Here is a 27,269-nt window from a genome sequence, read left to right as displayed (position 1 = left end):
GAAAAGCAATTACCCTAATTATACCTCAGCCCTTCAGTGCCAATGGAGCACCACAAATAGGGCAAGTTCTCTGTGGTAGTAACAGAAAATCAATTCCATCCTCAGAATGAACTTCTGTTGAAATTCACTGTTATTCAAAGCATAAAATCCCACTTCCCCACAGAAGCTCTGTGGCTCTGAACACCAAAGAGCTCTTGGCTCTTCAGTGAGGACCCCAACTTCAAAGCTTTGCTGGGACCTGCTAGTGACAGGTAGGAATGGTTGGACTCGACGATCCAAGAAGTCTTTTCCAACCTGGAGATTCTATGATTCTATGACCTTCCTAGCTCTCTCTCTTCCCCGGGTGACCCCCTCTCTGCTTCCTACTGGAACGCTCCCTCCAAGCCCCCTGTGCACCACTCTCCCTTCCCCTCGCACAGCGCAGATGCCGACTGCATAGATGTTTTACAGTCTCCATGCAGCCTGCAAGTGATATCCTGGGGGGCCCTGTGCTTGCTCTGTCCTCACTGGGGTCTGTGAGGTTTCAACATCAACCTGAGCGAGCAGAAAATCCTTACAACGTTGTGAATGAGTGAGCATCATCCAGAAGGTTTTGCTTTGCGTTATCTCCCACTGAAACCAGCTCAAGTGCAAATTCCTAGTAGAAAGGTTTTGGTCAGATATAGATAGATCAGCAAAATGTAAGGCAAATCACAAAATCCTTCCTATAGCAAACCTTTCCTTGGCCACACAGATCAGAGCGGCACAGCAGATTACGTAGAGAATGCCTGAAACTGCCTCTCTCTACAAAGGGCTCAGAGCGGATTCGGTACTGCCAGACGTTGCCTCTGATGTTGGTGACAACAGCAGCGACACCAGGAATGCAGGAACTGACCTAAACTCAGGCTCTTATCAGATCACGTTGGCAGGATGGGCAGCCGTACAGCTGTTCTTTCAGAGCAGGTTAGCAGGACAGATGAAGCTTCTACGCTGGGCTCCACCCTGTGAGACTCAAACAGAAGCCAGGACAAATTGTGCCTAGAGGCAGAGACAATCCTGCTGACCAGCCCTCTCCTTCTGTGTCTCACCTACCTCAGGACAAAGCATTTTGGTCTTTCTGACGTATTTGGCCAACCCATATGCAGACAGAGCACAAATCTGATGTACAAAGTCCATCCAGAGTACAAATCTCGATGATCCGGTGGGTCTATCCCAACCTGGTGACTCTATGATTCTATGAAATCTAGGTGTTTCCCCCAAAATACACTTCTAGAAGTGTGCTGGAGAGGGAGGGTTTCAGCAGGAAACCCCATACACGAATCAATCGTCTCTCCTACCTTCTGGGAGCCAGTGCTGCAAGTGCAAGGGCAACCTGCAGCTTCAGTGTCGGTGGATGCCGTGAGTCACAGCCGCTGGCTGCTTTCTAACTGCTCTCACAGCACCATTTGTTTCCTGTTGCACACAGCCTGACTAGAAAAAAATAGACAAAAAAGGGCTCGATGATCCCTCAGTGTAGAACAGCACTGCCAGGGCACCCATCATTTTCACCGGAGGCAGCCAAATCTACAGGTAAATAGGGCCAGGTCCTCTCCTTGCAACAAGCAGCAGGTATAAACAGAACTTATTTATTTTTAAAGCCCTTGCAGTGATGGTGAATCTCAGCACGAATGCAGCCAGTGCTTGTGCTCACCGAAACGATTCCCTGGCACCAGAACTGCAAACCTGATGTCTCCCCCAGTTCCCACGGAGCAGGAGGTGGGAGGATGCACGCACACCGCTGCTTTCCACCAGGGCACCTCGGACAGACCGGGAGGGTGAAGTGCAAAGAAAAAGGCAAGCAGTAACTTTAGAAATACTGGTGTTTTCCGTGCTGTAACACAATCTCTTGCCTAGTGTGAGAAGAAAGGTAATCTGCAGAAAGTGCAAACTCTGCAGCTGGTCAAACAGTTTTGTTCAAAGCAAAAAAAAAAGTTTATTAGAAAAAAAAAAGTTTATTCAAGATTGAAGGGGGTTGGAACATGTGCTATGCGAGGCACGGCCACCATTCGGTTCCACTCGCCTCCATTAACTTGAAAAGAAAAAGGAAAGGGTAAAAAAGTCTCAAAATTGCTTATCTGGACTTATTCAAGAGGACAATCCATTTTTTCCATCTGAAATAACATTTTCCTTCAACGTCTAGGCAATACTGTGATAACATCGGAAACGTTGAAAATGAAACATTTCACCCGAATGCATTTTTTGGGATTTTGTTTCAATTTTCTAGTTTGCCTGAAAAGTTAAAGCTGCTCCTACTCCTGCGCAAGCCGAGCTCTGTTTCTGCCCTCTCCTGTGGAGCAGCCAGGACACACAAACTTTATTCAAGGTGTTGTGGGCAACTGGAAGCCTTGATCTTTGGCAACCCCCAACATTTCAAGGCAGGTACCCACCCTGCAGCAAGAGCTTGGACAGGCACGGACGGAGAGTGGACTTAAGGGCAACAGAAGAAAAAGACACACCAGCAGGTTGCAAGGAGGAGAAGGAAAAGGCAGCCTTGCCAGAAGGTGTTTGGTGACAGCCCTGTTCGTGCAGTGTTGACAAGCGTCCTTTGGGATGTCTCCCCTCAGCCCTAACGCAGAGCAGTGTGCGCCGAGCGCTTGATCCTGCGAGTGATTGATGAGGTGTTATCTGATAGACAACAGGCGTAAACTCAGATGCAATCTAGCTGCCACGGAGAAACGACTGATTGCGCAGCAGCTAGATTGCCGATCATCCACCAGATAACACAAGCTGCAAACTCCTGTTTGAGAGGAGCCAGAATTCTGGAGAGACCGAACTCCACAAGGTTTCAGAGATGCCACCACGCTACCCTACACCAATTTGTATTTACTGAGCAGCCCACTCCAGCGTCTTCTTCCTTCTCACCACCTCTTTCAAGCATCCTCCCTCAGGAGGCAGGTTATATCCTTGACAGAGAATTTTTAAAATTGCAGCCTATAAAGGCGACGCAGGGTGAAGCAGCAGGCAAAGGCAGTACCACAGTTTTTCAACAGCCGCTTTTGACCTCAAGCATCTTTTCACACTGAACAGGAGACAAGGAGAATCTCCTTCCCTGACTTCAGGCTGCCACGCCTGGCAGTCTGAGGGGGTTCTTTGGGCTCTTTAGGCAACAGAGAGAGAGACAGGAGCTGCCAAGGTCACACACCCAGGTCAGAAACCCGCTTCTTTCCTGCTGACTATGGAGATACAACTCAGCTTTGACTACGTGACAGCTCTGACTGCACACCTAACATGGGGGTGTGGATACTGATATATCTGGTCCGGGGAAAGTCAGCAAGGGAAAGCTATTTAAAATTATTTTTGGTGGCCCAATCCTCCTTAACAGAGCAGGACTGAGTTCCCTATCTGTGAAATGGGAACAAGAGCACTTCCCCTCGTTGTGGAGATGCTAAGATCACAAGGAATTCGGATTGTGCAGCTCTGAGGGTCAACCTCCAGCAGTTGCACAAAGGAGATGCTTTAAGTGACACCATAGGAAAGTTTTATCTTGTATGAGCCTGGATGGCAAGAGCTGACTATAGGCACACAGCTTAGAAAGACAGTTTTAGCGTCTTTAGTTTGATCTTGTGATTCCCAAAGACTCTGCTGCTCCGCTTCTCTGGCACAAACGGGATTACACTCAGCTAGTCTCCAAACTTCCAGCAACTCTGCATTAACTATGCCTCCCCTTTTGAGCAAGGGAAAATCGTACTTGCTTTTTACAGAGACGAAAGCTGAAGTACCACAGCTGTGACTCGCCCTACAGGCAGTGGCCAAGCTAACTCGGGGGCAGCTGCTTCTCAGCCTTGTGCCCCTACCCCTGCGTAACTACGTTTTTCACTGTCTTCCTGCCTCAGCTTCTCAATGTTTTACTGCAGAGAGAATCCACAGGCTAACAGAGATATCTTGATGACTAATTGTTCTCAGCCAAAGGACAAAGAGCTCCGCTCACTGTTCCAGATCCTGTGTTTCAAGGGGGGTTTGTTACTCTTCCCCCCTTCCTAAAACATGTTTTCATCAGCAGGATGCATCTTTGATTCATCCAAGCCATAGACTTCTTTGCCTATATTTTGAAGTCTGCTTAATAGAAGGACTTTTCAGCAGTCCCAGAAAAGAAATGGAAGACTTTACATTTGTCTTTAAAGGAAAAAAGTCTATGACTGTAACCTCTGTAGCCTGGTTTGTTTTGGGGGGACACCAGAACATGGTAGGCAAGAGGGATTCCTGACTATGCTACCTGCTCTCGAGCTGCTGCAGTTGCAGAAACCCGATGGCAGGTCATGTAGTCCCACCACAGAATGAGGGAAGGACATATGCAAATATTTTTTTCTTCAGCGTGAATGCAAAAATGTGCACCTCAATGCAAAAATATGCACCTCCTTTTCTGCCAGCTGTACTCGAGCAGTTTATTTAACCATGCAAAATATGACGCTGAGTAGCACTGCCAGTGCAGGACCAGGCTCTAAATTAAAAAAAAAAAAAAAAAGAAAATTAAATGTCTTCTCCATGATTCAAAAAACCATGAAGCAGCTTTAAAGGTGAAAAAACTCCACAGAGTGGCAGAGGGAGAGCTGTCACGTCACAAGTGCTGTGCGTGTAGCTGTGGTATCGCGCATCTTCTGGACCTGCTGCCATCATGACAGCAGCTCGGCCCTGGGCTGGGAGACGACTTTGTTCGCTTCAGGAATGAGAATTGTGCAGGCAAAAAATGGTCACGTTGCACAACCAGGGCCCGTTGGACTCGATGATCCGGTGGGTCTCTTCCAACCTGGTTATTCTATGATTCTATGATTCTATGATCTCAGGATTTAGTATTGCATCTTTCCTATGTCTTTAATTTTTTTATAAATACAGAAATGAGAAGCATCTACTAATTGCTGTATTAATTTAACTCCTGTTCCAATTCCATAGGTTTAGTAGACTCTTTTCTAATGGCTTTTTTTTAACGTCCAGACTTCTTCCTATTTGACAGCTTTTCTGTCCTTGCACAGCAGAACTATTCTTGTCAAAAATCTGATGTTTTAAAAAACATGAACTAGTTTTTGGTTTATCCAGAAGCCAACAGACATGCAACCACAAAGTCTGGCCCAGCTGGAACGACGTACCGAGAACAGCAGCCAACAACTTGAGACCGTGTCACTCTGAGCCTCAATTACAACCCTCATTGCATCTCTCTGTTGCCAGAAGGAGCCACCCCCCTTCTTCTGCCTCTCCCACAGAAAGTGGAAGAAAGCAGCACAAAATGGGAGGTGGTGTGTCTTCAACACATGAGTTAACACCACTCTTTATTTAGCCTACTCCTGATATTCAACCTACAGCTCCTGGCAGCACAGCACAGCACGCAAAGGTATTTCCACCACAGTCCCTCCACATCCCACAACAGATAAACAACAGAAATCTCTCACAATCACAACACAGACGCCAAGGGAATCTTACAAACCGCTTTGGGTGTACTTCCAGTTGATCGTATTTCCTGAACAGGTCTAGTAGGTTTCAAAAGGTTTCGGTCATAAAGATCCTATGGAGTCCTAATAACACTGTCAGGACCAGGCAGGACTATAATAACCACTTCCCATAGACGATGAGGACATATTTATTTGTACATAATACTCTGCAGAATTCCTTATGGGGAACTAGAAGATGAGGAGGTGAAGGTGCATGCAGTGGGGAAAGACCAAGTTGATGGACATTAGTCGCATCTCCTGCTTGTTTGTAAACCTTGATCCAGCATAAGAGGTGCCTATTGCTAGAGCAGAGAGAAATGCAGATTTCTCATGGCTGCAGTGCTCTGATTTGTGAGCAGGCTGGAATACCTGCACGCGAAAACAGACCCTTTGTCATGGCAAAACACTTAAAGGTCCAGTTCAAACTGGGAAACGGAACTCCCACCTTCCCAAGTTGCAATGTACAGAATCATAGAATGGTTTGGGTCAGAAGGGACCTCAACGCCCATCCAGTTCCAACCCCTTGCTATAGCCCCCACTGCTCCTAGTAAACACATGCTCACTTCTTGAGGCTCTAAGAGAAGACACCTCCCTCCCCACCCCAAGTTTCATTATCTATATTGAGAAAACAAGGGCTGAGAGGTGGTATAGGAAGAGGGAGTTGCTCATTCAGGATCCTAAAGCAGAATAGGAATAAACAGAAGATCTCCTGCCCTCAATCCTGGTGCTTTCTGGATCCTGAGATCACAACTCAATTTACATTCTCTGGGTCTAGGTAAAACTGTGCTGCAGTTTTGGATTTGAAGGATCCACAGTGTATAGACAAGACGCTGGCTTCAAAGAAAAAGGTATTGCTTGAGCTGAGGTTTTCAGTTCTATAGAGCATGGCAGTGCCACTGAATTGAAGGCACAGAGTTTAACGATCGTGTGCTGAGGGCCGTAGCAGTGGACTAGAGGCTAGCACTGCTCTGCCAGAGGCATTAGTTAAATTCTTAAATACTTTTTTTTACTGGTGTTAGAACCACTTTGAAAGAAAGCAGTGAGTGGGTTTAGGCGCATCTTTGTAGGATCTAATAGCACGCAGCATGGCTTACCTGGACAATTAGCTTATTTTCTTTATCTGGCAGAATTCGGTAGGTATAGACACAATTTCGGAACCTGAAACAGATCAGAGGAGATCTGGTTAGACCATGTCCAGAAGGGAATCGCACTGTGGTGCTCCTCCCTTTCCTGTTGGAAGAACCTGAGACACATCAATGGCTTCACGTACAAGAGTTTAAAACATTTCTCTCTATTTCTTTCCACTGAGTGTGTGAACTAACACAAACCTGAAGTGTTCTTGGTCACCGAGACACGCTTGCAGATGCCACTGCAGAAAGTGATATCAGCATCAGGCTCAGAGTGAGTTACTCAACTCTTCTTCTGGCCGGAAAGAAAGAAAACACCAAATGGCTCTAGCTGTCAGTAGAGTGGGCGTCTCAGGAAGGAATGAAAAAGCAGAAATCCAAAATACACAGGGCCAAAATCAGCAATGAATGAGTAAAGTGAAGGGCTAGAACATGCATTGACTTGTACTGGGAAAAAACCCCAAATAATAGATTTCAGCTAAATCACAGTAAACCAGCTGATTGTTAGATGTGTTTCCATGCACAAATCCTAAACAACAGCCTAAACGAGAACCCACCTCGCTCTCCTAGTGTGGATGCGCACTGTCCATGTGCATCTGTAGATCGGCCATAAAGAACATTTTGTCACATCTAAATTCAATTAGATTCTTATTTAAGGGGGGGTGGAGGAGTCTTGCCAGGTGGAGGGTCACATTAACACCCAAGAGGCCAAGGGAAGCCTCAGCAGGGCTGCGAGGTGGTAAGCGTGACCTTCCTCGGCAGCTGTGAGCCTCACAGAGCTTGCCTAAGAAGAAAAAAAAATGCATTTTTTTACCTTTCTCCCAAGTGAAAAACAGATTGATCAAATCTTTTAAGTCACCTGCAAAGCTCTATGTTAAAACACACAACGTGGCTTTAAGCCAGCAAATGATGCTGGTTTCAACCCCTTTCTCTCAAAGGGAAGAACAGAAACCACTCCCAGAGCTTCCTTGGCTGAAACCGAAACACTGCGTTACCTGTAGAATTATCATGAAATGCCCGGCTGAGGAAATCAGGCAGAACAATAAAAAACCCTCGTCTCTTTTATAATTGTTGTGAGTCGGTTCATCACACACCTTTTCAGAATCATTCCATGCAGGAGAGAGAGAAAGGGATTGCCAGGATTTTGGGCAAGGAGACACAAAGAGCAAGTGGAATGAAAATAAATAACTCATAAATCATAGCTGAGCTTTTCCAGAGTGTCTGGAGGATTTTGTCCTGTATCCACATGAACCTGCGTCGTTTGATGGCATTAACGCAAAGGACAGAACTAGAACTGCTCCCAGAGCTCAACGCCACTGCTCTAAGCAATGTGAGACTATTTCATTCATTCACACGTCCGAGGATCTGGTGCAGAGCTGGCACGATCCCCCTGCTGCTTTGGATTGCCACAACGCAGCCAAATTCACCAAACCCGTGGCAGCCAACTCAGATGAGGATACGCACCAAGGAAGGGCCTGGGCTCTGGTTTTATCTGTCAATGCAGTTCTCTTACACCATTTCCTCCAGCTGATATGCAAACAGGGCTAAGCAGAACTGCTCATGCAGCTGATGAGAGAAAATATGTGTGTGGAGATCATGAAACTGATAAACAAACCAGCTCAATGGCTCTTGCGTCACAAGAGGACCCACCTTGTTACCTTCACAGAACATGCCCCATCACACAGTCCTGATGAGGCTGCTGCCAGAATACTTGGAAAGCAGTTTAAGTTGAGGGCAGGCAATTTCAATGGAAGATGAGAAAAGAAGGGCTGTTGGGTGAGACAGGAGCAGGAAGGAACCCTTCCTAGTACCTAAAGCAGGAACCCTCTTTAGCAGTCCCCTAATTTAGTGCCTCTGGATGGAGACGACTCTTACTCCATTCCTACCCTTTGGCTTTCTCTCCTCAGAATCCTGACAGTCAAGTTATGTGGTCACAATTCCTGTCACATTCTAGGTCCACCCTGAAAACTGAGTTGAGTTCAGGATTGCTCAACCACTGCTCAGGCTGTGTCGGGCGTAGATATCACATCAGCCACGGTTTAAACATGTCTCTGAGTACTTTGTCATCTCTGTCCTCTCAACCAGAGGAGGAAAGGGGACAAGGCTTGTATTTTCTCTTTCCTGCTGTGCATGTTTTTAGGCGCAGGTGATGATACGAATGCTGGGAGGTCCTGGAAATTCCAAACGGGACATGGTGCCAAGTGCACCATGAGAGCCACGGTGCCCCCAGGGGACTGGGAATGGGTTCACAGGCAAAGGGATCCCAAAGGATCTGAGAGGGATCCCAAAGCTGCAGCTTGCCTTTCAAGGGTCATCTCTAGACTCCTGCAGCCACTCACACACCAAGAGACGATCCCTCGGAGGAACGATACCAGCTGAGGCAGCACACTGCGAAAGCTAAGCCTGCTCTTTCCGATTTCAGGATCCAGGCATTCCTCTCCAGGTAAGTTAAAGAGCTGCTTAAAAGGCCCTGAAAAGACACCTCTTTTACTCATCTATATTTATACAAACACCATTTTTCTAAAGCAGCTTCTCAAGAAAATCAATATTTCCTTCTATCATCTAGTAAGTGCTTTTGCTGGATTTTGACTGATCTATCCAATAAATATTAGAGCTTTTCTGAATATGACACTTCTTTTTCAGAGCAAATTTCATGGGCTTTTGTTTTCCTTATCTACACACAGTTGACGCTTTCTCACTTCCAACATAATTCGCTTTTTGTTAGAAAAGCAGTCAGGCTTTCAACTCCCCTCTCCCATTCTTTGTCTCCAGCCTCTGTTTTTCCAACAGGACTGACCCAAGAGCTCAAACTTCAAACACCTTCCAGTCAATAAAACAGCTGAAACTGATACATCTCTGAGGAAGTTTTCAGCTTCAGCAGAGCTGCCTGTTTTTTTCAAGATGACATTGGCCGGGAAAGACTGATTCACCGCCTTTAACCCTTTCTCTTCATAAATGAACTGCAAACCAGCATAAGCTGAAAGCTTGTCAGGTATAATACTTTGAGAGAAGTTTGTGTGACATCTCTCAGACTGTAATGGATGCCAGACCTTCTCACCGCAGATCCGGCTGCTCTTGGCTGAGAAACCTGGGTGCTCCCAATTTCTTTAATTAAGCCATTCATGTTAGCCACCTCAGAATGGATTTAAGAACCTTTGGCTCCCGGTTCAGAAAATGCTGGTCATGATATTGTTTCTATTTCCTGATCCCATGTCTCTCAAGTCACAAAAGGCTTTCAAAGTTGGCTGCGTAAACATTTACAATGGAAAAACTTTTGCAAATGTGTGTCAGGCGACATTTTTACAGCACCTTCCCCTTTCTATAATCCCCACCACCGCTCCACAAAAATATTTTGTGTGCAAAAAAATCAAAGTGGTCATACTGAAAACCCTCAATGGAAGCGACGGTCTGCCCTAGTAAAACATTCCCTGACTCGCAGCTCCAGCCCTCAGCCCATGCTACGTGATTGCCCCTCCTTCCTCCTGCTCGTTCTGGTTATTCATCTGTGGTTGCCCTTCATTCTTTGCTCCATCCAGCAAGACAAAACTCTTCCCCAAGCTGTTCCAGGCAGGCATAGAGTCTGTCTGCACCTCATGAACGATTCCGTTACCCAGCCAGCGACCTCTGCCAGTCCAACACCTACGCTCACAGGGCAGGTCCCCAGCCCCGTGCTCCTCTGCCGATGAATCCTCCGCAGCAGACTCTGCTCTCACCACAAGTCTGACCTCCGAGACGAGCAGTTAGACCCCACTTATAAACGGCAGCACCGCCTTTACCACTGCAAGAAATATACTTTCAGAAAGAAACTACACCGAGCATTGAGAAACCTGCTTGTGATTGAATGTGGGGTAAGGGTGAAACAAGTTTTATTAAACTGCCGCACCATGGCAGCAAAGATGATGTGATGGGCAGAACGGGGTCCCACAGAGGCTCTCTTGAGCTCTCCCAGGCACAGAGCTCATCTTATCTCTCTGTAATGCAAAGTCAAATGTTTCAGATTTCACCTTCTGCCTTCAGTCCCCTCTTCCAACTACCCTCCAGCCTCCAGGAATATCACCTACCCCCGCAGAGGGAGGGTGGGAGGCATCGCTCCCTGGTCCCCAGTCCCAACCTGGCACAGAGGGCTCAGAGCTGCCAGCACTTCTCTCCTCTCCCTATTTCCCACATGAGGGGTTTACCCTGCGAGGCACATTAACGATGCAGACGGGTTCATCACCGAGCCAGGTGTACCACACAGCTCCAGGAATTCTTTGAAGCCTTTTGCTGGATGGGACATGACATTGTGGGTCAAACACATTGAACCAGGGCAAGAAAAGCACCTGGGAGGGCACCAAGCAGTACTTGAGCTGTTAAATGTGAATACCTGAGCTAGGATGCTAACAAGAGTGGTCAAGAGGTTTTATTTTCTCTCGAGCACAGCTGCAGTATCTTTGATTATTGGGTCCCTTTGAATCAGAGGCAAGAACAGCACGAGCAGGACAGCAGTAGAAGAATATGGGCTTGTTCAGCCCAGCCCTGCTCCCGCAACCCTTCCACACCCCGTGGCCCAGGCAGGTGAAAGCAGCCGCGCTGGGACGTGGGCTGCACCTTCCCAGCGGGTGCCGTGGCCGTGTGCCTCCGTGCTGGAGAGGGTGCAGGAGGGAACACCCTGCACGAGCCGGGACAAAGGTGCCCACGTGAAGCGCGAGGGTGAATGCTGTACTTACAGCACGCAGAGCGCGTACGCCGAAGCTATGGACTCGCTGGCCCGCACAAGGAAGCTGCCATCCTTGCCTACTTTGGAGAGCAGGTCTTCGGCTTTGGAGCGAGTGATGTTGCCATGGTACCAGCACTGATCCATTTCTGGAACTGGAGGAAACCCGAATGCCAAGGCAGGAGCTGCCTGGGTGTCTGTGTGTAACGATCGGGCAGCTTCAGCTCACCAGCTTCCTGTTTCAATAGTACAGAGAGGGAAAGGAAACTCAGCCGCGGACAACTTCCTCAACTCAAACAGCTCAGAGAGTGAGTGTGACATGTTCCTGCAGCCCCCGCTCTCCCTCTTCGTGCTGCAGCTGAGGTCACTAGCAAGCCCGTGTTCCCTGCCCTTCCCTCCCCTTTCATGCCCTGGATCACCAAGTCCCAGCTGAGCATCCCTTGTGCTCCCCCACCGGCTCAGTCCCCAGCTCTGCCATCCCATTTACGATCACTTGCCAGACGCTTTGAGTTTCCATCTTCTTCCTGTCTGTCTGCCCTACTCTCTACAGGTCTCCATGGGGAATAAATAAACCCCAGACTGATCAGAAAAACACCGTGCATTAGGATACTTAGCACTGACTGCCCCGCTCCTGCTTTGTCTACTCCTTGCATCTAGCTGGGAGCGAGGAGGAGACTTTGAAAAACTGAAAAATTACTACCCCTACATGTCTCTGTGCACAGAAGCAGACGTAGAGGCTGATTTGCTCCGGGGATTTGTGACCAAAGCTCCCTGTCAGCCACTGTGAGATGGATTCAAAGATCTTTCCTATTCTAAATCCCCGAAGGTGGGATGGAGCAAAGCCATTTTTGGCAGCCTGCGTCAGAGAGCAGAGAACTGGAGCTTTCACTTCCCTTTTCTTTGTCTGTACATCTGCCCCTCGTCTGTGCTGGGTGGCGTGCTCAGAGCAGCATCTCCAAGCTGGAGCATCGAGGGGCATGTTTGCAGCAAGCAGGGACATCGCTACCGCGGTGCTGCCTGTGGGGCAAAATCAGCTGCCTCTCCTGTACCTCCAAACGCTCTGTCTGCGAAGGCACCACCTCTGCACATCCATGGTTGAGCTACACCTAAAAGCAGCAACTGAGCTGGGACTCAGGGTACAAAGCGAGTCCCAAGGAAAGGCATGCGCTCTGCTAGCCCTTTGCAACCCTTAACTCCCAGAGCAGAGAGAAGCAGTGGGACCGTGCTGGATCACAGATGGAGTGACGCAGCAGCACGGACAGCAAGGCAGGAGAGACCAGCCCATCACCCAGCCAGGAGAGACAAGAACTTGTGGGTACGGAGAGGGAGAGTGAACCAGTACAGCCCAGTATTCATCCCTGCCTGGCCTCCCGGTGCTTCCAGTTATCCAGACATCTGCTCAACCTTTGCCACCGACACTAAACTGTGGGCACCGGCAGCTCAAAATTGTGTGGCCTGCATAGAGCAATGTGAACCAGGCAGAACTGCAGCGTGCAGGGCTTCCTGTCTGCGCTGAGCAAGCACTGTCTACACCCAAAATTAGCTCGGCTGGATCTACCCTTCAGCTTCACCCACATCCACAGAGGGCCTTAGGATCTAGACTCCTATGGTTTCAGGAGCTTAAATCAAGGCAGATGCTGAATGCCATGAGCTGGTTCTGCATGGAAAGTAGCTGTAAGATCTTGTAAAAAATTACAGAGTGATTACAAACACCATTTTCCCCCAGAAAGAAGTGTTTCTACACATGGCAAAGGGACCGTGCAGCTCCTTCAGCACTCTTGCCTGGCTACAGTGTGCTGCCAGCCTCACTCGTACCAGCACTTTGGGGTGTCTGATTCTTACAGCAGCTGTGGGGCACAGCGGCAGCAGGAAGCAGAGCAGCTCTGCGTGTCAAACCGCTGCTTGACCTCACAGTGCTCTCCGTGCGAGGACCCACGTGTAGCTGCAGAGTGGACAGAGCTGCTGCACAACATGAGTTTTGCTGGAATGAAACTGTGCGTGGAGAGCTTCACCTTGGAGAGGTTGGATTTACTGCAAGTTAACCCAAGGTAAGAGAGAGGTACAAGCCCTGGTCAGACAAGTGAAACTGTGAGCTGTGTACTTAACTCCTACCCATCTCTCCACCAGCTTTGGCTTTTAGCAAACTGCTGCTGTTTCCTTCGAATGTGCAAGCCCCCTGTCCAGCCACACAACTCCTTGACTCGGAGACATAAACAAGGGGATGGGGTCCGGACATGGTGTAATGATTGTAGCAATAAGATGTGCAACCTGGTTCCCCTGCGTACTTCTTGGTCCCAAAAGAATGCACAGCACAGCTCCAGCTGCTCCAAAGATGAATTCCGATCCCCTAACAGAACCAGCTCTGCGATCCCTACTGGCTCATTCACAACGCTGCCTGAAGAGGAAACGCTGTTGGTTTTACTTCTCCTGGTGCTGGCACGTGAACTCTGCAGCGCTGGAGAAGGACTGATCCCTGTGTGGTCAGCACACACGCGTGTGCGTGTCCTGAACTACCTGATTCCCAAAGGACGGTGGTAACAACTTTTATCCTGCACAGAGATGAGAGGCTGTTCTGCCACGGGTACTTACACCGTTCATTTTCTTTCCATTCACACCTGCGTCAGAGAAGGCTGGTGAGTTGATTTGGGGAAGAAGAGATTATAGAAGTTACCTAGAGGGAAGCTGGAGTGTTTGCCGTAGAGGGGGAATGCACTAATCATCCTGCACCAGTTATGGGGCGGCTGGTACGGCGATACTACAAATGTAGACAGCACAGCCCTAAGGTTTCCACAAGGAACAGGACGTGCTTTGAAAAGTCTACACTGTCATCCCACAGTTGGGACAAAGCACCGGCTGAGAGCTATGGTAAAACAAAAGAATAACGGGTACGTCTGTCAGACAAATCCGACCCAGACTCAACAGAAGCTTTTAGACAGCTGCAGCAGCAGCAGTATTTCATTTAAACTTACTTGAGGTAATGAGGCCACAGACAAAGAACTGGGACGTATTTGATGTTGGATAATAAAAAATCGTGGCTCTGGCAGTCTGTGGACAAAGCAGATGTTATTTTCCCCATGTTAGGGTATTATTCCAAGGTGTCTCTCAGACATGGCAATAAACACTTGATCTGATGTGGGTTTGCTACAGACATCCAGGTACTGTTGTACCAGCTGCCTGTGAACTCAGCCTCCTGTCCAGGACCAGTAGATAAATACATTCTGCAGCATCATTCGAGATGCACGTCAGTCACCCCAGACCCCCACAGGTATCCAGTCTGCACAGTGCATCAGCAAGGGCCCGGCCAGCCTCGGTCAGATGGAAAATTCTCAAACATGTGTTTTCATGTCATGAAAAAGAAGTATTTCGTAGTATGCCTGATAAGGGAGTTAAGTCTATAGGACAGCAGATAGCTTTGCTCTAGTCTAGCTATAACATGCCCTCCTTAGGCATCCTTAACAGGCTATTGGCCACAGAGGTGTATTTAGGCTCTCGCCTACGTCTAACGAGCACATGAGCAATACTCACAAAGTACCGGTTAGCTGAACCACTCCGCGCCACTCCAGCCCAGCACGTTACCGACCTGCTGCTTGGGAGCAGCTCAGCAAATTACAGGCATATTTTGAAGGCCATGAGGTCACTTCCTTGGTTCAGGCAGCCTCCGAGTGCCCTGAAAGAAACCTAGAGAGTGAGAAAAGCCAGGGTCCCTTCTCCCACTGCCCCTGAAAGCTTCCAGCAATACAAGGCGAGGGTGGGAACACTGAACACGCAGAAACTCGCAGACCTGAGCGGTGACGGGACAAAGGATCCTATGGGACCCGCTAAGCATTCCCAAAGGGGATGCGCTCTGAGAGCACATTAAAAGCATGTGTTTGTCTTCAGCAATAGAGCAAACAAACATATTTTCCTTGGAGCCGTCCCACACATGCACACACACAATACAGCAAACAGCAAACAAGCACAGCCTGGTTCGTAGAACAGAATTTTGTCCAGAGGCGTGGGGAAAGCTTTCCCAGCTCCATCTGCTCTGACGTGTCTCCCTTGGTACCCATTCATTTCTGGTTAGTCCCTTTGTCTACTCACTGCATAATAACTCCTTTCAACTCACACCGTAGCCTCAGAATAGTCTCTCTCTCACCAAAACTGGGGCTGTTTCCTTCAGAAACCTGCGGAAAATCTGTCCGTGCTTGAAAGCCGCCTACCCTGAGCACTCTCAGGCTGCTCTGGGCTTGGTCAGATCCCCTTCTTCCAACATTTGTGGCTTTGCAGCTCGCTGGAAGTGGGGCAGTGATGTTTGCTTGACTCACTTGTCTCAAATGCCAATATACTCCGTAACAACCACAGCCGTGCTCGAAGCCATTGGGTTGTGAGCGATGACAGCGGTTGCTGTGTGGGTCATAGCTCAGCACTCGTGTTAGAAAGACCAGCAAGTATTCCCCCTCTTGACTATAAATTGGGAGCTCCCTCTGCAGACCTGTCCTGACCATGCAGCTTCCATCCTGGTGTCAATGCCAATCCTGCCACTCGCCCTGTCCCCAAACACAGGGAGCTCCTGGCCTCCTGCGTGGGTTCTGCTGTCACTGCCCAGGGAGACGGAACAACTGGAGCACGTGAGGCTGTGGGTTTCTCACACATGAGAAACTGCAGCTTCTCAGTGCAGTGTAAGCAAAAGGGCCAAGAAGCAAAAACACGCAGCACGGGAAGTAAGGAGAAGGCTAAGTTAGACAGAAGTCCGTGGGAACACAGCCAGGCAGCCCCAAATCCATGGCAGAGGTGGTCGAGGAATATCCCAAGAGCGAAGCACCCCGGGACCTTGCTGAAAGCGAGAAGAGAGCAAGCCCTGAAAGACAGAGTCGCCAGCAAGTCCTACACTGACTGCAAGAAGACACACACCTAACCAGCACAAGCCAAAGGAGTTTTCTGAAGAAGGTAACTGCAGCTCTAGGGCAGAAAGCCCAGTGTCCTCTTTAGCACTTTCTCCACAACTTATTCAATACAGCTCAGCGTGAACTTGCTGCCCTCTGTCCCCACGCAGTCCCCACGCTGTCAGCTTGCACGTCCCTCATCGAGCCTGTCAGAGGCCTCAAGGCGAGAGAGCCCCACACAAAGGTCGTGCGTGTTTGGAGCACGTGATGTTCAAGATAGCAGCCAAAGGGAAAGGTGAGAAGAGAGAACGGCCAACAGAAAACAAAACCAAATGCACATTCAGTTTTCGGTATGTTTAATAGACGTGGTGACCTACAGACGCCACGAGCCAACACCAAGCCAAGAGTGCAAGAGCACAAAACCCCCTTTTGCTGAAAGATGAGAAGTGATGGTGAAAAAAAGTATCAGCAAAGGTGGTTTTCAGAGAGGTGCTGATGCAAAGGCTCGAGGCTCAGCACTCAGATGGAAAGGCTTGCTTCAAAGTGAACATTACAAAGATTATCTCTTCACATTGTTGGTGGGTCCCATATTCAAAGAGGCAGGAGAACAAGGGTGAGCCGTCTGGCCCAACCCCCATGTACTGCAGATCTGAGTAAGCACACAGGCCCTTGAAGAGGATTCTTGGTTTTGACCAGTTTGCGGGATTTAAAGGGGTTTTGTTGAGGTAAACTCCTAAGTCTTTTCGATCCTTTGGGTCCGTAGGATGAGTGTAGAGCAACCAACTGTCTTGGCACCAGGCGTGAGAGGGAGGTGGGAAGGCAGTAACACTTCCATGACATCCAGAAGGAGGTTCTACTAGCACTTCAACCCGCTGGCCTCCCTCAAAGTCCACCCCGTGGTTGTAGCTGACAGCCTGGATCCTGGCTCCTTTGCTGCTCCTGGCGTTGCAGTAGAGGACCTTCCTGCCGCAGGCGTGCACCTCCGCTACCTGGCACTCCACCGCGCTCTCCTCCCCGACAAAGTTCCCCATCTCCCACGTTGCCCCGTGGTCAGAGCTGATGAAGCAGAAGGCGTGTGGGGTGGGATGTTGCTTAGGGTCCAAGATACGATAGGCATAGGCGGGAATCACAAGGCTCCGGGCCTCGTTGAGCAATTGTAATCCGTGACCCGGCCCCACAGCAAAAGTGGCCCAGTTCTGGTACTCTGTCCTAATGGTACCTTCGGTGACATCCTGGACAGAGCTCCAGGTGCGTCCTTGGTCCATGCTAGTGACGTAGCAGAGACGTACCACGTTGATCTTTGTCCTGAGCTGATGCTCCTCAGAGATCTTTCCTGGGACAGCTATGAAGAACAGGATCAATTTCCCTGTGACCTCATCGTAAACAGGACAGGGGTTCATGGATCGATGGCCTTTCAACTGCGCACTGACAATGGTCTCCATGCTCTTCCACTGCCAGGGCCCATGTGAAGGGAGACAAGAACAAAACACACCGTTACAAACAGATCCACGTGACAGCGTATGGATGCCTGGATAAAAATTACAGAAAAGCGTGAGAAGAACAGAAGGGAAGCAGTTTAGCAGATCAGGCAAGACATGGGGAGACAATATACCGGCATCGCCAAACGTAAGTGAAAATTATTTGGATGACACAATGTACTTCCCCAAACAGGTGGGTTATGTCCTTTTTACTTGTTACTGGCTGAGGAGCTGGCAGCTCCGTACCTCAACGCAGCCAGTGCCTGGTGATGCTGTGTAAAAAAACCACAGCAGCTGAATTTCCAGAAATTCTCACAAATATGTACATATGACACACAGACACGCAGTCAGAGCGTGCTGGTACACACACTGTTGTGTCAGTGTTTCTTCGGAAGTCAGCTAGATAACAGAGCCCTTTTCAAGTAACCCAGATGCTGGCAAATCCCTTTCCTTTCAGTCTCCTCTTCCTCCGTTTTGATCCGTGTGTGAAGGAGCGTGCCAGCCTACACTGAAGCACCTTGCTAGAGCTGACTGCATGCCTTTACACACTCTAGCCTGAAAATCTGGACCTCGAGTTATCTGACACAGAAAACAGGTCACAGAGCAGGTATAACTACCCTCCAAGCCCTGTCCCTCTTGGCAATGAACAGCACATAAATACACTCGCATTTCTAACCCTAACATTGCAATTCAAAAATTATCCCTAATTAGCATTATTGGTTTGGTAAAAGATGCAGTGTTTTCCAGTAAGACTATTCTAGTTAGCTTTTCTATCCTTACTTGCTGATTACCCTTTTTTAATCAGTATCAATTCTTTTGGACTACTTAATATTTCAATTTTAAGAACCTCTGCCTTGTGAGCCCAAATCACTACGTTTATGACCAGCTGAGTTATGAACATAACTGAGTTACAGGAGGTTACGCAAGGCTGAGCCCCCTCCACAGGGCTGGAGAACAGGTCTTAAGAGGAGCAGCTGAGGGAGCTGGGGGTGTTTAGCCTGGAGAAGAGGAGGCTGAGGGGAGACCTCATTGCTCTCTATAACTACCTGAAAGGAGGTCATGGAGAGGAGGGAGCTGGGCTCTTCTCCCAAGGGACAGGGGACAGGACGAGAGGGAATGGCCTCAAGCTCCGCCAGGGGAGGTTCAGGCTGGACATTAGGAAAAAATTTTTCACAGAAAGGGTCATTGGTCTCTGGCAGAGGCTGCCCAGGGAGGGGGTTGAGTCCCCTTCCCTGGAGGGGTTTAGAAGACAGGTAGACGAGATGCTCAGGGACATGGTTTAGTGGCAGAGAGGAATGGTTGGACTTGATGATCCAAGAGATCTTTTCCAAGCTGGTGATTCTATGATTCTGTGTTAACTCAGTGGTACGAGGCTGCAGGTGCCCTCAGAGGCTGCTTCTGCTAGGCAGATTCTAGCTCTCAAGAGTCTATAATCTAAGACAACCAGTCACCAACAAAGGATTTGAATAGAAAAATATAATGCCTTTTTTTTTCTTTTTGCAAGACATTAATTCATTTGTAAATGCAAAAAAAAAATATGATTATAAATAGAGTATCCACCACCCCCAGTCACCCAGCAAGACAACTGTTAATAATAACCGGTAGATTAATAAGGTAGCCAATTCGCTGGCACAGACAAACCAGACGACACACTTTTGCGTGGGGAGACTTGCTGTTCTCAATTGTTTTCTAAACCAGAAATTAGTCCTAGAAGATGAATTATAAAAAAAACCAGTCACCGATTGCTAATTCACTCCTCCCTGTTCCGGTGGCACTCCCCATTTCTGCCCTTCCTCCACATCTTTGCTATCACAACAGGACTTTCATCCCATCTCTCTACCTGCTCTGCGGTGATGGATTCAGAGCCATTCCTAGAAAGATCTGCTGCACCTGCCTATTTTACACCCCAGCCCCCACCAGCTGCTCCAGCCTGGGGTTGAATCCCAGCAGTTTTGGTACATGCATTGCCGATAGGCAGATTTGTCTCCTGTAACTGGGGAGAAGGTGAAGCTCCCTCTTTGTGGGAGGGCAAACACACTCAACTCATTTGGGAAGAGGGAAGCAGCACAGGTGGGAAGTCTCTCCCATTCTCTCCCCCCACTGGAACCTGAACTCGGTGCGTGGTTGGGTCATAAATGCCTCTGCGCATCGCTATTAGCTTGGCATGTTCATCCACCGCATCCTCTCGTTCCTCAGCAAATGCCAGGATGATGCTGAAACGTGGCAGGTAGAGCAGGGCTGGAATCCGATAGGTCCAGGTACCCTTCTGGAACAATGTCTCTTGCTTCAAGACAGGAAATGAGGACATTGTGCTCTGGGGAAGACAACAAAACAAATTGCATTTTGACCTACGCTCAGCCTAGCAAAACATGAAGTGGCAGACTCCACTGCTTTTTGCACTCCCCATTTGGTGGAACCTGTCCTGCACAGAAACTCAGTTTATGCTGCTTCCAGCTTTGTTTTCTTGTGTTTTTCCAACAATGACCCGTGTGTTGCATGCTAGCTGGCAACACAGACCAGACTCACCCCAGGAACAGCCTGGTTGATCTTACCGGAGTGACGCAAGGTAACTACACCAAAAGCAGTTAATGAAAAAGCTGTCTGTGGTTTGTTTATTCTTTTTAATTAAATTCACAGACTGGGATTTTTGTGGGTTTGCTTTGTAATTCAGAAAACTGTTGATAATCAAGCATTATAGTATTTTCCCTCGCAAGATCATTACTGTCTTTGTTGACGCCGTTTCAAAGAACGAGCAGAACTTCTGCTTTGCCAAATATAACTTAAAATCTCATATAAATGACATGCTGAGGCAATCCCGGACCACAGCTGTGCCCCTGTTTGAGGATGGTAAGCCCTGAGCGTGACGAAAGAAAGCACATCCCTCGCCCTGTCAGATTAAAGAACAGTCTGAACGTTGTCCCATCACATCGGGTGGGACTTCTGGCCAGGCGAAAACTTTGTCATTTGTATAGTGACTTAAAAGCAACATTAAAGAGGAAAGCAAACTCGAGGAGGCATTTGGAAAGCTGCCTCTATGTAACCGGTCTCTGCTATGCCCCCACATATTCTCTGTTCCTCTTCTCAGGCTCTCTCTGTCCTCTTGCAACAAACCTCTCCTGTGAGCTCATTTACCCGCTGGCTCAGGGGAATTATGTCTGGGGAGGGGGAAGAAAAAAACTACAAAGGCTCTCCGACGTGATGCACCAGAAACTGAAGGCCTGAGTATCCTCTGCTCAGCAGAAGGGGGAGGGAGGAAAATAAATTAAAAAATAAAATAAATTTTAAAAATCAAGCCTTAGATCTCTGACGCATTGAGTGGGCAGGATGGCAGGGAGAAGATGACAATACGCTATGAGTAAGAAATTAAAATGCCTCCTACCTCAGCTGAGGGAAGATTTGCTGCGCTCTTCGTTGAGGTTCTCCTATTTACCCAAAACTTGGGAAGCGCTATGGAGGCTACAGGCCGTGTATCGGATCCTGAGGGTTCTGAAGGCTGCCTGGACCTGACGGAGGCAGACTGAGGATTGCTTGTGTGGGTGCACGGCGCCTGTACCTACGTGGACAATAGCTTTCACTCTTCTACCTTTCAAAAGAAATGGTTATATTAGGCAGCATCGCTAATACAGGCTTGGTTAACAATTTTTTAAATGATTTTGTTACAGTTCTGATTATCAGGTGAGGACAGCACAGATAAGCTAAGCTCATCCTCCTCAGACAGCACCGTCACGTTATGCTCTATCCAGATCCATAGCTTGGCAGCAAGTATTCAAGTATTCCTTGCTTTCTCCTTCCAGATGCTATAAATACCAGTGATCAAAAGGGTCTGAACTGCAGCTCTAGCTAAAGCCAGCTGTACAGACCCCAGCACGCCACAGCCCCGCTGCCACTCAAATTCAAAACCCCTGGAGGCAGAAGATTGTCTCCCAACGGTAGCTGCTCACTCCTCACTGTCACTGAGGATACAGCAGTCTGAGAAAGGCAGCAGAACTGCTCCTCTACAGAAACGTTACCAGAATTTGATTCCAGCTATCCATGCAACAACATGAAGAAAAATAGGAAGACCTTCCTAGAACAAATAACTGTGCTGTTCACTACTTAGCAGCATGGATCTGGCTATTTATACAGACCACAGTCGAGGCTGTGTTCTCAAGGCTCCTGAAACAGAAGCTCTCTAGAGCGCTTCCAGACTATTTAAAGGGAGATTATTTACAGGGAGATTAGTCAGCCTGCCTAGTGCAGCACAGGTTCCCTGGCATTCCTGCTCATGATGCTGTTCTAATATTGCAACCCTGCTTCAGGGCAGGGCAAGGAGGAGGCCAAAAAAGAAAAATAAGTAGAAGAGAGAGAAGAAAAAGAGAGAGAGGGAGATCTGGGCTGCCCTACAAAGCCCCTAATGCAAAGCCAAGAGTCCAGTGCCCCAGGAGGCTGTGCTGCAGCCCGCTTTACCTAAGCCCCTCTTGTCATTTGCAGACAACTCTACCCGTGCTCTCAGCCGCTCCATGAGATGCTCAGTGTGGGTGTCACAACACTCTTCTTTTCCTTTTGTTGCCAAGCAGGGATTGAGGGAAGGTGGGATGTTAAAAGGCTGGGAATAGCTGCCATAGAAACAAGCCTGAGGTTCCTGGACACAGCACCCATAACCATAACCGAGGAAATTACTAGAACCAAGCAACTCTTCCATATATTCAGAAAGTAAACCGGGATATGTGCGAGTGTACACACACACGTTTGTGTATCTACTCCCTACACACAGTGTGGCTATTATGTCTGTATGCATATGTATACACACACACAGCGCATCCATCTGCAGAGAAACTCTTCCATCGTTTTTTATACACACTTAAAGTCCGTACTATGCTTCTTCCACCTTCTCCCTTGTGGATCCTCAGGCAAAGATTGAGTCATAACAGCTTGACTTTCACAGAGAATCAAAAATGCAAAATCTCTAAATAAGCTTAAAGTTCTCTCTCTATATATATACAGATATATAAAAATAGCGTCGCTTCAGTTAACTCTCCAGCCAACTGAAAGGAATCGGTTTTTCTCTTTACCTCTACCCATTTTCAAAGACAAAAATGCTAGCTAGACCCTCCTGAATAAAAGAGAAGCAAAATTAGCAAATCATCATCAGGTCAGTCTCACAAAGACCGTTCAAAAGCTCCTACCCTGGTGCTGCAGGAATTCAAATGACAGACGCTAGACCCTCCAAGGTTTAATTGCCATGGGCTGCATGAGTCCACGATGCTCCTAAACCCTACTGAAACAGCACTGGCTGGCCTGCAAGGGAGAGGGCAATAACGTTGCTGCTAGCATGGTTTGAGAACAATGCCACAGTCTACAAACTTTATTTTGCAACTGTATTTTAAAAGACCAAGAGCCTAAAATCTAAGCAGGAGGCTGGAGAGCTGTACACAAACTGGAAATTTCTCAGACCTGTACCAGCTGAGTAACCTCAGAGAGAAAAATTAGCCATACTTTTGTGAGGCAAAGCAGGGAGAAAGGAGAAACAGAGCTGATGTGGGAACTTTTTCCTAGGAGAAAGAGGCATAGCTGGTAACCTTTTTCCAGATGACAGATGCTAGTGAGGAGAAAGGAAATTTAGCATGCAGCCATTAAGCCAATATTCCCTCCATGCTTTGGTATTTGCTGGAGTTTTAAACCTAATTCCCAGGCTCATCTTTGCAAAGTCTCCTGTTCGTGGAGACTGAGGTTTCCCTGCAACCCCTCTCCAAGGCCTGGGGGAAGCTGCTGCCCTGAGATCCAGTACCTCCCCTCCAGGCAGGACTGGGTGGGCAGGGAGGAGGACAGGCACATCGGGAGCACTTAAGAGCAGGGGCAGTTAAACTGGAGGAGACCATTAGTCACAGTTTGCAAGCTGTGCAGTTGTAATGATTTCCAAAGCAGAGACAGTTTCCAGCACACCAGAAGAGTCAAAAGAAATAATAACAGTTGTCAACAAACAAAACTAGGATGGATCTGATGCCTGGAAGGAGCCCAAGTTTCAATAAGGTGTAGGTGCTGGTAGACGCCAGGAGAGGGTACTTGTACCTTCCTCACGTGGACTTGTCGATAGAGCAGGATGAGCCCTTGCATGTTTATTTGCTTTAAACCCTCTCCAAGAAAAGTGACTAAAAAGGATAACATTTCCACTGGCCTCAGCTTCTGTAAAAACCCATCCTTAACATGTTTAGATCCAAGATGAAACGACAGTGTATCTTTTAAAATAAACCAGCAGAAATGAAGTCATATGCCGAATTCTATCCCTTGGTCCCCATCAAGAGTGCTCTGTGCAGGAGGCAGCTTGTCTTGAAGGAATTAAGATAGATCCTCAAAAAAAAACCGATTCAGGAAAGTTTTAGAGGGAAAACACAAACAAACAAAAAAAACAATCTGAGAGAATCAAGTGTAAAACCCAATTAAAATTCTGCTTTTCAAGGTAAGCACAAGAATCCAGGTCCAGTCATTCTCTACGCAACATCAGATCTGGACTTTGTGTCTTCCAGACTTAGAAAAGTCAACAAAGTGCTATGCTGAAATACATTTCTTGTTCCACTTAAAGAATAGAAGACATTTCCATTGGGATATTGCATAGAGGGGAGCCAGGATTAGCCACAGTCCAGTTGTACAGGGCTAAGAAATAGGAGGCCACTGGCTTCTAGGATACCTGCTTGCACAGAGGAATATGCTGGGTAGCCTTTCCTCCTCGCTAAACAGTGTGACTGTGCCCATCTCTGCCAAACCCCAGAGCTTCATCTCCAGGCTTCTTACGCCCGTAGAGCAGATCCTACACCAAATCTAGGCCACGGGATTTCTCAACAAGACAGGCAGCACACAATTATTTAGTCCAGTAAACCACCTTCAATGTAAAGAAAGGAGAGCTATCAGTGAGACCTGTCAAACAATAAACCTTTACCAAACTTAAACATTCAGAATTCAAAACACAAGAAGCACAAAACTGGAATTACTTTAATTCAGCAGAAGCCAAGGGGACTAAACTTTTTAACCACACTAGAAACAGAAAGTTTTTCTTGCGGTAAAAAAATTCCTACCACACTTACAAGGGGATTTTCAGCCTCCCCAGTACATATTTTTCTAAACAATCAATCAAGTTCTGCTTTTACAGTGTTGTGGCTTAGCACAGCAGGAGCTCCTGTGCCTTGAAGTGCAGGTTTTCTTAGCACTAGAGAGGAATTACACGAAGCAACAGTACTTTTCTTAGCAAATGTTTCATGGAGGAATACACAAACTGCACTCCTACTTGAGCCTACAAAAGTTGTAGTTACCATTTTAGTTCCTAGCAACGTCCACTGTTATGAAAAAAAGATGGGTGGTTTGGTTTTGCTTTGGGTTTTTTTTAGGAAATTAAATAAATAAATAAATAAATAAATACCTCTTTTACTCTGTCTCTCCTGGAAGTCATGTCAAAGGGAAAAAAAAAAAAACCCAGCAAGTCAAAAAGCACTCTTATTGGATTAGATAAAAGGGAAGCTCACCACAATCTTTCCAGCTAGTCTCCAACCTGCAAAATTATTTATATTGGCAGCGACGTCAGCTGCCTCGGATCCCCAGAAAAGCCAGCAGCTGGCACGTATACACAAGCTGACATTTAAATAGCAAAGCTGTTTTGCATATAAGGGAGGTTCCACATGAGCTGGACAAGCGCTGCGAAAGGCTTTTAAATTACCATAATAATTAAGCAGCCTATTTCTGCCTGTATGGATTGACAACACTGGGGAAGAGCTTTTGTTGCTAATGGTCATAGACTTCAGCCTGCTGACTTACTTCTTGGTCCTGTTGTCTTGCTGAGGAGGGGAACGTTCCTCTAGTCCCAGCATGCAGACTCCTGGCGCTTCCTCACAGAGTGCTCCTGAGCTCTGGGAGAGTTTGCCAAAAGAAGCCAGAAAGTGTTTAGAACCAGCAGGTGATGGTGCTGTGATAACCTGACATACCCCTCTGGTGGCTCCAGCCACCTCTCATCCATCCTCCCATGCTGTTATGGATGAAGAGATGGGTTAACACAGGAGCCCTCAGGCAGTGGTGCAGGAGGGAGATGCCGGTGCAGCTCCCAGCAGCTTCTGTGGAGGTGTTTCCAGGGCCAAACCATCCCAGCAGCTGCATTCAATGAGCTAATGGGGAGAGTCGGGTAGAGGAACAGAGGGGAGAGTACGAGCCTAGAGTCCCCACTGCAGAAGAAGGGGACACCATCATCCCTTCTCCCATTTGTGCCCCGGCTGGCCTAGAGGCAGCACCGGCAGCTGCTGGGAGTACCCAAGCAAATGATTATCTTGTTCTACTGATCTAGCATGCTGCTGCTGTCAGAGATAACCTTTCCTAATACCAGCCCTTTCTCGTTTTCCTCTCTTCTCTGCGTTCTCGCTCTTCTCAATGTGTTTCCATTGCTGACATTAACTCTTCAAGCCAAACAGGGAGTTGCAACAGTGTGGATTTGAAACCAATCAGCTGACTGAATCAATGTAATGCTTCTATATCGCTACCTTTCCCCTCTCCTGGGCAACCCTGTACCCTTTCTTGTGCCAGCGCTGAGGCTCATCTTACCTTGGCAAGCCATCAGAGGATGGCAGTCTGGCAGCAAACTAATCCAGAAAAAAAGAAGTGAGCAGTTTTCTGCTAGGTCACTGTCCTGGGCTGCGTCAGCAAAGTCAGCCAAGCAGCAGGACCTGCAGTTGGAAAGGGAGTAGGAGCATGAAGCTGTTGACAGGAGAAGACTCACCTCTGTAGCTGGCAGCTAGCCCATTAGATCAAATTAGCTGTATCGTAACATCATACTCCGTGTTTATGATCCTTGCCTAACTGGGCAAGTAAAGTACTGCCTGAACTGAGACACGCAAGAGAAGCCTCAGGGCATTTGTATCTCGCTGCTTCATCTGGAATCAGACAACAGCCAATGTGAGGAAGAGTCCCTCCAGAGACAATGGCGTGGATATCCACCAGGTAGTAACTTTTAACATTGACTCCTGGAGAAAATCCAGAGTCAAGCAAACCAGAAGCAATTAAGGAAGGAAGAGAGACACTGAAGAGGCTGCTAGGGCGCAGTCTATCAGAAAGCCAGACATGAATGATTGCTTTGTGGATTTCTTCACCTTTTTCCTTCTCCTTGGCTAACAGCACTCTTACTCAGGAGATGTTCTGAGTCACACGCTTTGCTTCTACTGCCAGACAATCCATAAATGCATGTTTGCTTAATGGAAATCACCTTGCCCAGCTGCAGCTTTCAAACTGGTTGTCCGGCTCTTCTTGGAGTGGAGAGTCCCAAGTGTGGCTCCCTGTGGTGGTGACGGTTCCCTGCTCTGCATTGCACAGGGCAGAGCGGCCGTGCCTCTGGTCACCTGCTGTCACCCAGCTCCCCATCCCCACCTTGTTCTACCTTCAAAGAATCATAGAATCATTTGGGTTGGAAGGGACCATGAAGGCCATCCAGTCGAACCTCTCCACAGTGAGCAGGGACGTCTTCAACTAGACCAGGTTGCTCAGAGCCCCATCCAACAAGGCCTTCAATGTTTCCAGGGATGGGGCATCTTCCTCTGCAGCCATCTGGGGTCCCCTGTCTTTGGACCACTCCCTGGGGAGTGGGTGCTTCCTCGACATGGCCAAGTGCTGCAGCATCCATGCCTCCAGCACCACTCCTCAGACAAGCCCGTACCACATTCCAG

The 27,269-nt window shown here is 48.0% G+C and overlaps 2 protein-coding genes across 8 annotated transcripts in view; both read right to left on the bottom strand.

Moving 5' to 3' along the window:
• Nucleotides 1–13,990, bottom strand: part of INPP5D (inositol polyphosphate-5-phosphatase D) — a 56,860-nt gene extending 42,870 nt beyond the window's left edge. Inside the window, exons 1-3 of the mRNA XM_069865030.1 lie at nucleotides 13,848–13,990; nucleotides 11,272–11,494; nucleotides 6,533–6,596 (exon numbers count right to left, since the gene is read on the bottom strand). Coding sequence (XP_069721131.1) covers nucleotides 6,533–6,596; nucleotides 11,272–11,405 — 198 coding nt within the window. The 5' untranslated portion in view covers nucleotides 11,406–11,494; nucleotides 13,848–13,990. The remainder of the gene's footprint in view (nucleotides 1–6,532; nucleotides 6,597–11,271; nucleotides 11,495–13,847) is intronic.
• Nucleotides 13,991–16,459: 2,469 nt separating this feature from the next.
• On the bottom strand, nucleotides 16,460–25,464 carry NEU2 (neuraminidase 2). 7 transcript variants are annotated; one of them, XM_069865058.1, is made up of 4 exons: nucleotides 24,989–25,166; nucleotides 20,978–21,181; nucleotides 19,706–19,910; nucleotides 16,460–17,571 (listed from the first exon to the last, which is right to left on the bottom strand). In XM_069865058.1, the coding sequence occupies exons 3-4, from the start codon at nucleotides 19,904–19,906 to the stop codon at nucleotides 16,633–16,635; spliced, it is 1,140 nt and encodes a 379-aa protein (XP_069721159.1). In that variant the 5' UTR covers nucleotides 19,907–19,910; nucleotides 20,978–21,181; nucleotides 24,989–25,166; the 3' UTR covers nucleotides 16,460–16,632. The 7 variants fall into 7 exon arrangements, with proteins under 7 accessions (XP_069721159.1, XP_069721161.1, XP_069721162.1 ...); XM_069865060.1 differs by having other exon boundaries at nucleotides 25,092–25,112; XM_069865061.1 differs by having other exon boundaries at nucleotides 20,978–21,151; nucleotides 25,092–25,109.
• Between the last annotated feature and the right edge of the window lie 1,805 nt (nucleotides 25,465–27,269).

The sequence above is a fragment of the Phaenicophaeus curvirostris genome, chromosome 10 (assembly GCF_032191515.1).
Source record: "Phaenicophaeus curvirostris isolate KB17595 chromosome 10, BPBGC_Pcur_1.0, whole genome shotgun sequence".
NCBI lineage: Eukaryota > Metazoa > Chordata > Aves > Cuculiformes > Cuculidae > Phaenicophaeus > Phaenicophaeus curvirostris.
Note: the sequence above shows the minus strand (reverse complement) of the source record. Positions and strands in the feature narration are given on the sequence as shown.